Below are 12,756 nucleotides of genomic sequence, written 5' to 3'. Positions count from 1 at the left end.
CAGACCTCGTGTATTTGTGTGAGAGCTTTGATCTGACTCGCGATGCAACATCCACAGTTTGCATCCACAGTTTCTGTTGCTAAAACAAAACCCAACACTCATTCCCTGACAACATGAACAGGTCTTTATAAATCAAGATCAGACGCCGCCACTGTACAAGAGAGCTGCACTTTATTGGACACACAATCACAGCAAAGTATGTACAAAAGAAGGCAGGTTCAACTGCCAACCGTCTTCTCACGGGAAAAACACACACATTTCTCACAGAATATCATGGCATCCACACTGATAAATTAATATCTCCAGTACCAGTAGGCTTTTGAATTTATATGTCATTATATTATAGATCTATTTTCTGTATTATTTTTGTTCTTATATCACACTACTCTACACATGGGAGAATCACTCTGTGGAAAGAGCACACCGTCGTCTCTGGTTGGGGTGCGTTCAAGCGTTCAAGAATCCCTCACGACATCCAACACTCTGGGCCACCCTCGTCATCCTCATCGTCACATGACATCACAGTAAGACTGAACATGCCCGCGTCACAGATATCAAAATAATATCTCATTCTTCATGTTTGTAAAACCCCCGAACGTAGAACCGCTTTTCTCTTCATTTTTTTTTTGAGAAAACACGTAGACGACTTTTTTTTTTTTTTTTTCTCGACTGCACCGTGCGATTGCTGGAGACTATACATGCATTGTTTTGTATATACCTTTGTACCCATCGTCATAGTTTATTAATAAAACATCTTCTTTTGGAAATAATTCGTTGAACTCGCTAGGAATGACTCGGCCTATTTACAAGTCAATTTAGTTTTTCTACTTTTTGATGCCAAGGTTTTTGAACATCCACACATTCATGTAAAAATCTCATATACATACTACAGAATGTAGGTTTGTTACTGAAAAATAAAAAGGCAAAGGAAGAGATACAACTTTGAATTCACACAACTCAACACGTGATTCCCTCATTGGTCCGTCTTGGTGGTTCTAACAACTTCTGCGGTTTAGCTTAACTGCGACTTAAAGCCACTCAGTGCAACTAAATGTTCTTCCACCGGTTGTAACGATGAAGAGCCGGTTGTCTCTGAATGTTTTGTTTTGCACGGAGCATCCACATCCACATTCACACCGCTCCTGTTCACATGCAAACATGACACAGGAGGAGGACAATTAAAGCCATGTAACGTACTTCTGGTCAAAGCAGCAAGGCTCCATGTGAAGCCTTTAGGGTCTATAAACTCACCTTTCACTGTAGTTACCACAACATCTGTGTCTCTGAACGTCTCCAACTCAACCAGCTGAACCACAAACACAGGATGGGGGCGGAACCCAAAAAAAAAACACAAGACCACAGGTACAGAAAACAACCCCCCAAATCAAAAAGACAGTAGCAAAATAAGCCCCTAAGCACAGGCACTGGTCCAGCCCCTCACACCTCAATAGTGACCCTTCACATAAGGAGGCAAAGGTGCAGAAGAGCTGAACGAGCAATTTCAGGGACAAGCTTTTCAAAAGAACCTAACTTACATAAAATCTAACTCGGCGTTCGTAAAGAAAACCCTAGAATTTAAAAATGAACTTCAGCGTATATTACAGAGGCTAACTGTTATCTATACAGATGCTTTTAAACAAATATAAAAATGTTCTGCGTATGAATAAATAATCTCAGTGTGAAATGTAATATCTCTCTGAATGAATTAAAAAAGAAAACATCTGTACAAAATGGTGACTAATATATAAAACTGAAGAGATGATGACATTTTACAGTATATAATTTAATCTAGGCCTATATATATATCACACTTTTCTTCACAGTTATAATATCATACACAAACATCTCACTTAGATATATTTATATATGTATACTTCTATGTTTCGTTTCAAGTGTGCATGAGCGTTTCTGATCGCCCCCGGGGCCTCCGGCCATGTTGGAACCACAGCCCACCAACACTAATCAATCCAGAGCACGCGGTCACGCGACTCCGGGAGGTTTCATCTCACGCTTTACTCGGGGAAAGCAGCCAAGCGTGAACACTTCCTCCCCAACGCTCACCAGATGCAAATGCAGCAAATTTAACTCGGGAGAGTTTTATGGATTTGAGTGTGAAACAGCATGAGTAAGTGAATTTCTTTCATTTGACTTCACTCAATATGAAACCCGGGGCTTGAACCTGCCTGGCGGAGCCACAGAGCACCCGGGGGCGCGGCTTCAAATCGCTGCGCTTGCGAGCTCGCAGGTTTGCACATTGTTCGAGCTCCGGGAGTGTTCGGTCAAACGTCACCGCTGCAGCCGGACACACACACTGACTGTCTTTCAAGTTTTTTTGAATTTTTTTCTGCGAAAAATAGGAACAAGCCAATTGGCGTAGCCTCTTTCTTTGGGTAAAAGTGTTCTTCTGTCACTGCTGCTGATCTAATACTGTAACACAGAGATCAACCGGGGATTCCTCACAGAAACAAAGTCTTTGAGGCACTGGGATAAAAACAAACATGGCTGCAGGTCCTTGCAGACAAACAGGCCGGAGTACCACAAAGGCAAAGAGCACTGCGTTTGCAAAATGTGTGATAGTGCTAATTACATATTGCACACTGTTACTGTTCATATTGAGGCCTGTTAAACTTTGTCCTAGGATAACCTCAACTGACTTTCTTTATCTCACATGCTCCTCACACCAAAGACAAAGCAAAGTGAGAGGGGCAGGGAAAGAACAGCCGCTTAACGGCACTCAGACTGTCAGACCCTTCCTCTCATCTCTTCGGGTCTTTTATATCACAAGCACTCTCGATGGAGACGGGGCAAGTCAAAGCCGGCCTTATTAAAGGAGCCTTCAAACACATGTCCCCAAACTAATCCCCTCTCCTCAAGCTGCCTCCTCTTTGACACAATCCCCTTTTGCACATGTTTTAATCTCAATGCCACGAAGAATCCATTTCACATTTCACAGTCATTCTATGACCGTCCGTTCAACCTCATCACCTCCCCAGTGGGCAGCCTTAAGGCAATAACACAGGACAGGGAGCTTCAAAATGGTTCCTTGTGTCGGGTTTACACTTAGGGAATCACTGACGGGCCTCTGATGTGCTATAAATAGTGACAACTCCCGTCATCGATGCACACCAAAGGCCTCACATTCATTAGTTTCAACATGCAGGTAATAAAACCAAATGAGGCAACAGCAATGTTGGGGATATAACGTACAGATTTTAAATATGGAGGGGTGTTTTTGTAGCTTTGTGCTCATCAAATTTAGGCAGATTCACAAGATCAAGATTAGGGGGAAGGGTCAAGTCTTTGTGAGGAAACTGTGCTTACTTTTTATATTTCCATATTCTCATCTCAGGCCCTTCAAGAGTCAAGCTGTGTCTGAATATGTGCTGATTAACTTTTCTTCCTCTTTCAAACGATGCAACAGGGTTGAAACAGTGCCGTAGAAGTGCAATCAGTTCACTGCAGTGAAAGATATATATATATATATATATTTGTTCTTGTTCAAATAAGGTTTTATGTTTTACAATAAGACCTGCAAATTGCTAAATACTTTGGAAGCTGCTTCCCATCAGACTAACCTTGAAGTTCAAAAGAAACCACTTGATCCGTCGCTCTGTAGACCAGCGGTGGACGTGGCACGTTTCTACCAGAGTGCTCTATTTCTATCAGCGGGGCAACACACTTCAAAATCACACATTTGCTGAAACAAAAAAACAAAAAAACTAGTCGAGCCTGTGCAGAATGTGTGATAGATTTTGTGTGTGTGTGTGTGTGTGTGTGTGCTCGAGTCTTTGGGAAGGTTTGTGATGTCAGGTGCTTAAAACGTCAGAGCAACCTGTTAGACGCTACTGCGGAAACATCCTGATTGTCATAATTAACTAGTTAATACACATATAGAGAAATTCAACACGTCTATACAATTCACCGCTCGCATTCTTCCCTCCTGTTTCTGTGCCTCCTGCTTCCATTATAAATAGAAATGTGCTGTTATAACACTGCTCCCTACAATGTGCTTTTGTGAATACACTTTTAAGTCGAACATTTCCTCATAATCGTTCGTCGTCTTCGATGCAAGGACTTCATTCTGTAGGGAGGCATATAAATATTCAAACAGCGCGTCGAGAAATCAAAGTCAGACGGTGGAATGTACACGTTAAACAAAGCGCAGGTCAAAGTCTGGGGAGTGAGGACAATCATGTAAACTCTTTACACAGTGTGTACAGACGGAGGGGAAAATATAGCACCAGTTCAGAGTTCAAAACACAGGCGATGCCAGAAAAGCCACAAATGCCCTTTTAACACAAAACAGTGTGAAACCACAATCATCACCTTGATCTACTTTAGGTTTTTTTTAGTTTTTTTCTGAGCACATTCTGCCAGGTGATGCGGGTAAGTGAGAGCAATATTATCCTGAACACACACAACTACTGGACTCACTTGGTGATTATTGCAGCTCTATTTTCTATGATAAAAGTCACAGTCTAGAAATGATGTCTACTCCACTAAGAACCCCAGTGAGTGAGGGTCTATATGAGACTGCTACTGCCCGTAAATCCATCCAGACCACATCAGCTTGCAGCAGGCAGCTGGTAGGAGGGGGAGCCCCGTTTGTGCACTCACTATCTGGCAAACTGGCAGTACGACGGCGTGGGAGAGCTGCAGAGGACCCGGATCAGAGCAGGAAACTCGTGACTCCGTTTACAGTGCGGTTGTTCTTGCCATGAAAATATGAAAACATACTGGAGAGAGGCCAAAAGTAGAGAGAGGAGAAATAAAGAAGACAAAAAAGTCCTGAAAGAAAATAGGACACCAAACAACGCTGGAATTTCCCATAATGCAGTTGTTTTCTCTTTATGGTTCATGATGTGATGGTGTTTGAAGTCTCCCATGTCGTCCTCCTCCTCCTCCTCCTCCTCTTCATTACCGAGAGTTGCCAGAGGCGAGGTCCGTATTCACATGCTCGCCGCCACCCTCCTTGCAGCTGTTGAGGCTGGAGCTACAACTGCTGGGTTTGGGAGCCGCAGCAGGGGAGAGGGCGAGGGAACCCCAAGATGTGGGAGAGGAGGGAGACAGGGAAGGAGTCGGGGTGGTGGGTGAAGAGGAAGATGAGGGGGAGGAAGCAGTGGGAGTAGTGGGGGAGGACCGGCTGCGGGGCAGGGGCAAGGAGGAGGCTCGCTGCTGCTCACGTAGAAGGCGGCGATGGCGGAGGGTGGAGGAGAGGAGCAGGGCCTCGGCGCTCAGACCGGAGGCTGACAGGCTCACCAGCAGGGCCTTCGCTTGGCTGGAGGAGGGTGTGAGGGAGGGCTTCGCTCCCTCCTGGGGGTACTTCCTCAGGCCGGGGGCGAACGCTGCTGCAGGTGAGGTCACTCGGCCTGAGAGAAGTCCCGTTTTGATACCAGAGAGGTATGGCTCAATGCTGCTGTTGCTCCCCAAGGCCTTCAGATAGAGCGGGGACACAGAAGAGGGGGAGGAAGGGGGGGTGGAGGTTTTCAGGGATCAAAGGGAAAACCATGAAAAATTTAAGTCTTCAAATTGGCTGGGCACTGTCCTCCCCCCCCCCCGCAGCACTTTCCCTTACCATCACCGTCAAACATGCCCGTGCATGCCTGCTTGCACACACACACACACGCGCACGCACACACGCACACATGCATACAGGCTGGGGTTCAGTGTAGACTTTGGAGTAAACACTGGAGATGTGAAAGAAGCTGATCAAAGTAAAAAAAAAAGGGTGGGGGGGGGGGGGGGCAGATGGATGTGTGTCGCTCTCTCAGGCGGACAGGAGGAGAAGGACGCTAAAGAGGCTGGACACGGACAGGTCGCTCACTGCTGCAGGGTCACAGTAGCAGGGCAGGACGGTGGGGTGGGGTGGGGGGGTGGGGTGGGGTGGGGGGGTTGCAGGGCGGCACGGGTTCACACGGGGTGGGTGAGGTTGATCACAGGAACGAATGCCGGAAGAAACGGGTAGTGGAGGGGTGGGGGGGGGGGGGGGGGGAACAGAACAAGAGACAAACACAGGAGATCGTTATTCAGGTTGATATCAGCATGTGTGGTGCAGGCCGTGAGACCGGCTGCCTTCCACACATGATGACCAGACCACTGATAAACACACCGTTTGTGATGCGGTGCAACACTACGTGACAATGTAGATCACACTGGTGTTGACCAACTTTTATTTTGACACGTTTTAATGACTTTTACTCATTAAAAAAAAAATGCAAAATATTCGGACCGACGGGCAGCATCACAGTCCCTTCATGTAATGCTGGAACGAGCCACTAGGTGGCACTGTTCCAGCAGGATGAAACTGGTGGGGAACACATTTCACACAGCATGTATTTGTCTCTCTTTTGCAGGTGGAGTTCAGGTGAATGCATCTGTCAAAAACAGTTTGTAGGTTTTATCTGCAGGGGTCAGATGAAGTAAAATACACCAGAGTGTTGAGATAAGAGCGAGAAAGAGCCAAACTTAGCTTTTTATTATTAAGTATTTTACACTTTAGGGAAGTTTTTATTTGAGCTTTTCATAAGAAGCGACAGGAGAGTTTTTGCAGTGGCTGCAAAAGTTTTAAAAAGGCGTTTGTTTAGGGACTATGGGGTTTAGTTCTGTATGAAAGGAGAGCAGGTGTGCCGGTCTAGACGGCCACCGCTGGGAGGCTTTCACCTGCTCTGTAGCAGTTCCAGAGGCCTGTGCTGCCAACCGTCCCCAGAGAGCGGGACTGTTCCTTCTGCTTGAGGAACTCCTCTCAAGCCTGGCCGACACATTTATTTCTGGTCTGTGAGTGCAGCAGAGTGGCCGCTCTTCATCTCACTCACACCGGAGCTGCCTGCCAAACCACAGCCTCCCAGGATAGGTCTTCACAAAACCCCCGGCCTCACGGCCAGCACATTTAACTGGCCTGTTTCACCGCCAGCAGTAATGAGAGGGTCAAACGGGAAATGGAAATAGTGGTTTCGTGGCGTGAAAGTGACTCACACTGTCGTGCCCACCTTGATCTGTGCCAAAGCAAACGGGGAGGAATTGTGTCTTTGAACTGTCTGTTGTTCAGCACATTGATTTGAAGGATCCTCATGCCTGGATTGATGGGTTACATATCTGAGTAAAGCTTTAGCGAGCAGGCAGCCTGAGCACCACCACAGAGGCTCTGTTAATTTAAACTCCCGCAATTAACACACACACACACACAGATAGCATCGGAGCATGAACTGACAAAAGACTTCAGCATTAGAGGGCCAGTTGGGATGTTTTGAAGTGGTGTATGAGGTACTTATCCATAGTCAGCGTATTATTCACAGTAGTTGGCAATCAACACGCGCCCAAACAGACAGGAGTACCAGCACAGGAGTAAAGACATGTACCGCTGTGGACGGAGGCAGCAGCAAAACGTAGTTTATTGTTTTTAGGAGGCTAAAACACATTTTGCTGCTACCCCCCCGTCCACAGCAGGACATTGCTTTGCTCCTGTGCTGCTACTCTTGTCGGTATCTCCGAATCTACTGTAAATAATACACTGACTATGAATAAGTACCTCATACAATCTCACTTCAAAACATCCAAACTATCCCTTTAATGCTGCTTTTTGTCTCTGATGATAAAGTAAACTAGTGTGACAAGGCTTAACCCCTGGAATCTGATTGGCCACCCCTGGTGCTAAAGCTAAAGCTGCTATGCCAAAATCCCAAATTACCATAAAATGAATGGCACTATGTTCATTCAGTCCACATATCTTGATGAGGGAAAAAAAAACGTAATTCGGAATTGGCATTGCTAAACGCAGGACACACATTAAACTCCAAAATGGTGCCAGTGCATCTTGTTTTGGCTGATTGCAGATGGTACACAGTGATGTCTTAAAATGTTTAACTGTTCCTCCAGCTGGCTTTCATCACATGTTAATGTGCACCGGCTGCCTTTCATCGGAACTGCTAGGAAATGTCTCCGTCATCGTGTTGATAAAGCCACTGATGCTGAAGGTGTTTATACATTTAGATCTATGAGCTGGGAATAAGGACCACAGAGAGAGCCTGAAGTGGTTCAAAATGCCCTAGAAATGTCAGTGATCATGTGACCAGAGGAAACAAAAGAGAAAACACAGATGGGAACAATGTTGGGTGAATGTTTTGGGGTCACATTGAGGGAATTATGTCCGGGAAAGGTTTAAGAGAAGAGACACCATTACCTTCATCTGTGGGGCGAGCGGAGAGGTCACCCACGTCTGATTGTCAGAACAACAGATTCAGTCACAAGTGTGTTCAGCAGGTGTGAGTTTGGAGGAGAAATGAGGGCGAGGGGAAGCACTGAGGTGGATAGTTTATAGATTACAGCTCAACAATAAGGCATAAATATGTGGATCCTTGAACGACACGTGACGGTGACTGTGGCTGTTTTGACACATTCGGAACAAATTTATTCTGGAACAATAACCGGCTTGAAAAAGAATGAAGAATGCTGATATTTTAGGTTTTTTGCCATAATTAGAGTTTCTCTTCAAAGAGATCACGAGCACAATGTCAGTGACGGGTTAAAAAACACACCAGGTGAAGTGAACATTCGGCAAAACATTCTTAATTAGCTGTTTAAAGCTGAATACAAATGAGATGAAGAGATGATAATCAGTGGGGCTTTCTCCAGCATGGTCCATGCTCAGCTGTTTCATCATACTGAATTTTAAATGATTTATGAGACATATTTAGCTGTTTTCTGTCTGTGAGCTCAATAGTCAGGAAGGATCTGCGCTGTTTTCTTGGTCTGACATTAAAGACGGGAGCGATTTCCAAAGCAACAGCTCGTGGAAACGAAAAAACACGACGCTAGATTCTCGGCATCGTGCTTCATTAAGGTTTGAATAGAGTGCTGAAATATTTGTGTTGGCCTTTTCAACCGCTCTCATGCGACAGTACACGGCACGCTCAACAGAGGTCACACTTCAAGTATATTTGAACCCCAAAGAGTTCAATAATAAATGAATAAAGTTATTATGAAATAACCATGAAAATATATGTGAAATATATTATTAAGAAAATAATTAGTTACATAATTCAAGATATAAGTTAAACTGAACTCATTATTATGTGACGTCATTTCATCGTTCATTTTAACAATTTCAAGATGTCCTTTTAAAAACAAGCCAATTTCTCTGTTACACTTTTATTTAATATCAATTATTTGACAATGTCGAATTGTGCGTCTGCAGTAGATTCTAGAAACGAGTCCTCCTCTTTGAGTCCTCTTTGAGTCCTCCTCTTTGAGTCCTCCTCTTTCCTAACGAATGGTCTGTGCTCTCCAAACCTCCTACTGGTGCACTAACAGTGGACTACTTGACCTCTCAACTTCTCGCTGCACCTCGTACTTCAAAATGCCACAAAATGCAGTTATTGTGAGCGCTGCCACAGCTGACTGTTTACTCTCTTGTGTTTGTTTTTTTGAGTCAGCTGGTTCTTTGTTTCTTTCCGTCATTAAACGGCTAAACTAAGCGGCTCGGTACCGACTTCCCACGCTGACAATTAGCTTTGAGTGCCCACTGTCCCTTTGAGCACGGCGCTTTTCACGCATACAGCAACGAGTGTCATTATGAAACATAGGGAGTAATTTTGCTTTCATTAGACAAGTGTAGGAATCCACTCTACGTTCAAGTCACAGGGAATGAGAGCGACTGACGGGGGAACAGTGAAGAGGAGACACGGGCAGCGATGCAGAGTAAAGAAAATGGAAGACGGAAAGAGACATAAAGGAGAGGAAACATGAAGGGCTTAATGGTGGGGAAAAGAGAGAGCTGTCCTCTTCATATTGAATAATCAGTGATTGCCAGTGACTCAAGGGGCGATTATTGCACGGCAGTGCAGAGATTCCTCCCAATCTTCTCTCAGTCTGAGGAGACCAAAGCTTCATTACGTTCCCATCTCTCCAATCTCTCCCTCTCCGCCTAACGCGTTCATTTCTCTGCAATCTCCAAGACTGAATTTGAGTCTGAATGCTCTGTCAAATTCAGTGGGGTATGGAGGTTTAGGTTCACTCCACCGCTCCTGTTATTTTTCAAATTACACTGACATTAAGCTTTTTCCCCCCAGTGCACAGGCGTGGTGCAAAAATCTTCTTTTGGCTATAGTGGACCGACATGCTTCAATAGTTCAATTTCCTCGCCTTCGGAGGCCATCAAGCGTCTTTATGTCCAGCCCTTCACCTTATTTATTACGACCGAGATGCTGGCGAATTAAAACGAATCAAAAAAATGTGTTGAGCCAGCTATCAGGCAAATGTACAACAACGCATGTATAGAAAGAGGCTTCATCAGGGAGTTTTCAAGTTCTCCTGATATTAAACTTCAGTCGTTTAACATTTCTAGTGCCCGTTATAATTAAATATAATAGGCTCCGGACTTCAACTCAGCATTTTTGAAGGTGACCGGGCTGATTTCTAGACCGAATGAACAGAATCCACGACTTAAACAGGTCTGTCATGATGATGCACAATGCTAAGTAGAGGTGTTTTATGTTACAACTTGTTTTAATTGCTGTAGATACTATAATTAGAGAGGGTTTAAGATTTCCAGAGATGAAAAGTGTATTTAATTGAAGCGCGTATCCTTCACCAGTGTCACCTGTCTGACACACGTCGTGTCTCTCTGTGGGACAGAAATCCTGCAGAGGACTCTTTGATCTATTTCCACAAACTCTGATAATGAGACTGTCACAACAATGAGACTGTGCCATCAAAGAATTAACGACCTTCAGCTAAACTGGTTTTAAATTTAAATATTCATCGCCATAGTCTTTCAAAAATGGCTAGAAATAACGCCCGTCTCAGTTTACATCCATGTCTGTCCAAACTGTCACTTTATCATTTTATCCTGCACGACCTCTGTGTGAAATTGTCATAATTAGCATATGAGTTCCCAGGTTATGGCCAGAAACCTTGAGTCCATGTGGACGTTTGTGCCAAATCTGGAGAAATTCCCTGTCAGCGTTTATGAGATGATGCGTTCACGAGAAAGCAGATATATTAAATATTACACATGATGTGAAACGTCAGCTCTTAGTGGAGCATTGTGGGAACGTGAAGTAGTTGTGTGGAGCAAGAGGAGGACTGAGTGGAGGTGGAGCGTGATGGTGAAGGCCAATGCATGCTTGATCTGGTGTGCAACAGACAGACGGGCTTGCATGGCTTTTCAGGAGACCTGAAGGTGTGTGAAGGTGCCACCACCTTTACAACAAAGCATGTTTCTATATCAAGAACAAGGTCACCGAATTTGCTAGTATATGTAAAAAAACAACCTCTCTCTCCCATCTATCTTGATTTATAGCAGGCACGGATCATTTCCTCTCTTTGCCCCAGTTTCAGATAGAGGGCAAAAGCAAAACGCTATTTTTCATCATCTTCACTCGTATGATCTTCTGTGCAAGACTTCTTTAAAAATTCCTGAAAAACGGTTACGGCCTCGGCTGCCACCGCCTCATAAGGCGACCGATACCGAGTGTGTCTGAAAGATACCGTGTCAGTCTGCTGACGCGCTGCTGGATCAAGCGTGCTTTGGCCTCGACGGAGCTAAATATAAGGGAAATACCTGGTGCTGGCCCTGGATCTTCAGGAAGTCCTCTCTCCTGCCACTTTTAGTCTTGTCTGTGCTGTTCTGCTGCAGGTGCTTCAGTTTGGAGGCAGCTGAGGAGTGGAGGAGCTTAACGCTTGAACTATTCCCCCCCTGAAATGAGAGGAGAGGCATGTGAATCAGACCTTGGCCACACAGTACATATTCATACATTTCACTTCTCCTCTTCAGCGCCTTTAGTTTACGCATCACGCACACATCAGACACACATCAGCTCCGTACAGTGTTTGATTCCAGCAAGCGAGCCTCTCCCCTGTGACCAACGAGGTTTTTTAGATCAGAGCTTGTAGCCGATGCGACTGAACAATCCGCTTCACAGAGTTTCACCATCCATGAGAAGAAAATGACAAAGACGAGAATATAGAAACGCAGCATCAAAACTGACGTTGCGTAGCCCGGGCCTCACCGCAGGATCCACGAGGCAGCGCGCTAAATGATCTTTCCCGCTGAGTTGCTCTCCAATACGCACAAAAACAAACACACATTCAGTCGAATCCCCACCCCTACTGTGCCTCTTCTGCACACAGAGACATTAGCTGAAAGAAAAACTAATAAAAGAAGAAGTGTAGTGGCATCAGATAGCCGATCTGTCTCTGCCACGGTAGTTAAAGACAAAGAGAGCTGGCTGTCTTCCTTCTGAGCCTTTTCTCCTGTTGAATTTTGAAATGCGGACATAAAATATTCAGCATCTCCCATGTTTTATTTAAAGTGCTGATTAAAAACTCAACCGTAATGGGGCTTGAGAGGGGATCACTTGTCAGCGGGAATTTGGTTAGTAAACGTCGGACAAGAGTAGGAAGAGTGTTGAAATGTTGAAGGCGGGTGAAGTTGGAGTGATGAAATAATGTGTGAAGACACTGTAATGCTCAGCCGTGCCTACGGGAACGCTCCCCGTCTCCACATCAGAAGGGCTGGAACTCGCCGTGACAGTGCGACTGTCAATTATCGCATCCCTGCCCTGAGTGGGAGGCGTTCACAGCAACAGGGAATACTACTGTCAACACACCTCGCCGCTATGTGGCAGCTCACACAAGTCTTTTGATTATCGCGAATCTTTTGTTGTGCTACGCTCAACTGGAAGCGAATCGAAAGAAGGCAACACGTGGTCATTAGATATTAACGAGAGGTGCATTAGAAGTGATATTTGGCTCCGGTGT

General features: G+C 45.1%; 1 protein-coding gene across 15 annotated transcripts in view; it reads right to left on the bottom strand.

Moving 5' to 3' along the window:
* Nucleotides 1–149: 149 nt before the first annotated feature.
* Nucleotides 150–12,756, bottom strand: part of srcin1a (SRC kinase signaling inhibitor 1a) — a 92,930-nt gene continuing 80,323 nt past the window's right edge. For 12 of the 15 annotated variants that reach the window (XM_031861943.1, XM_031861944.1, XM_031861942.1 and 9 more), the window contains 3 exons: nt 11,558–11,692; nt 8,177–8,212; nt 150–5,433 (listed from right to left, as the gene is read on the bottom strand). In XM_031861943.1, the coding sequence (XP_031717803.1) occupies nt 4,918–5,433; nt 8,177–8,212; nt 11,558–11,692 (687 nt within the window). In that variant the 3' untranslated portion in view covers nt 150–4,917. Of the gene's footprint in view, nt 5,827–8,176; nt 8,213–11,557; nt 11,693–12,756 lie in introns of all 15 variants that reach the window. The other 3 variants (XM_031861938.1, XM_031861946.1, XM_031861947.1) reach the window with 3 other exon arrangements.

The sequence above is a fragment of the Anarrhichthys ocellatus genome, unplaced genomic scaffold (assembly GCF_004355925.1).
Source record: "Anarrhichthys ocellatus isolate YVR2014 unplaced genomic scaffold, GSC_Weel_1.0 scaffold26, whole genome shotgun sequence".
Taxonomy (NCBI): domain Eukaryota; kingdom Metazoa; phylum Chordata; class Actinopteri; order Perciformes; family Anarhichadidae; genus Anarrhichthys; species Anarrhichthys ocellatus.
Note: the sequence above shows the minus strand (reverse complement) of the source record. Positions and strands in the feature narration are given on the sequence as shown.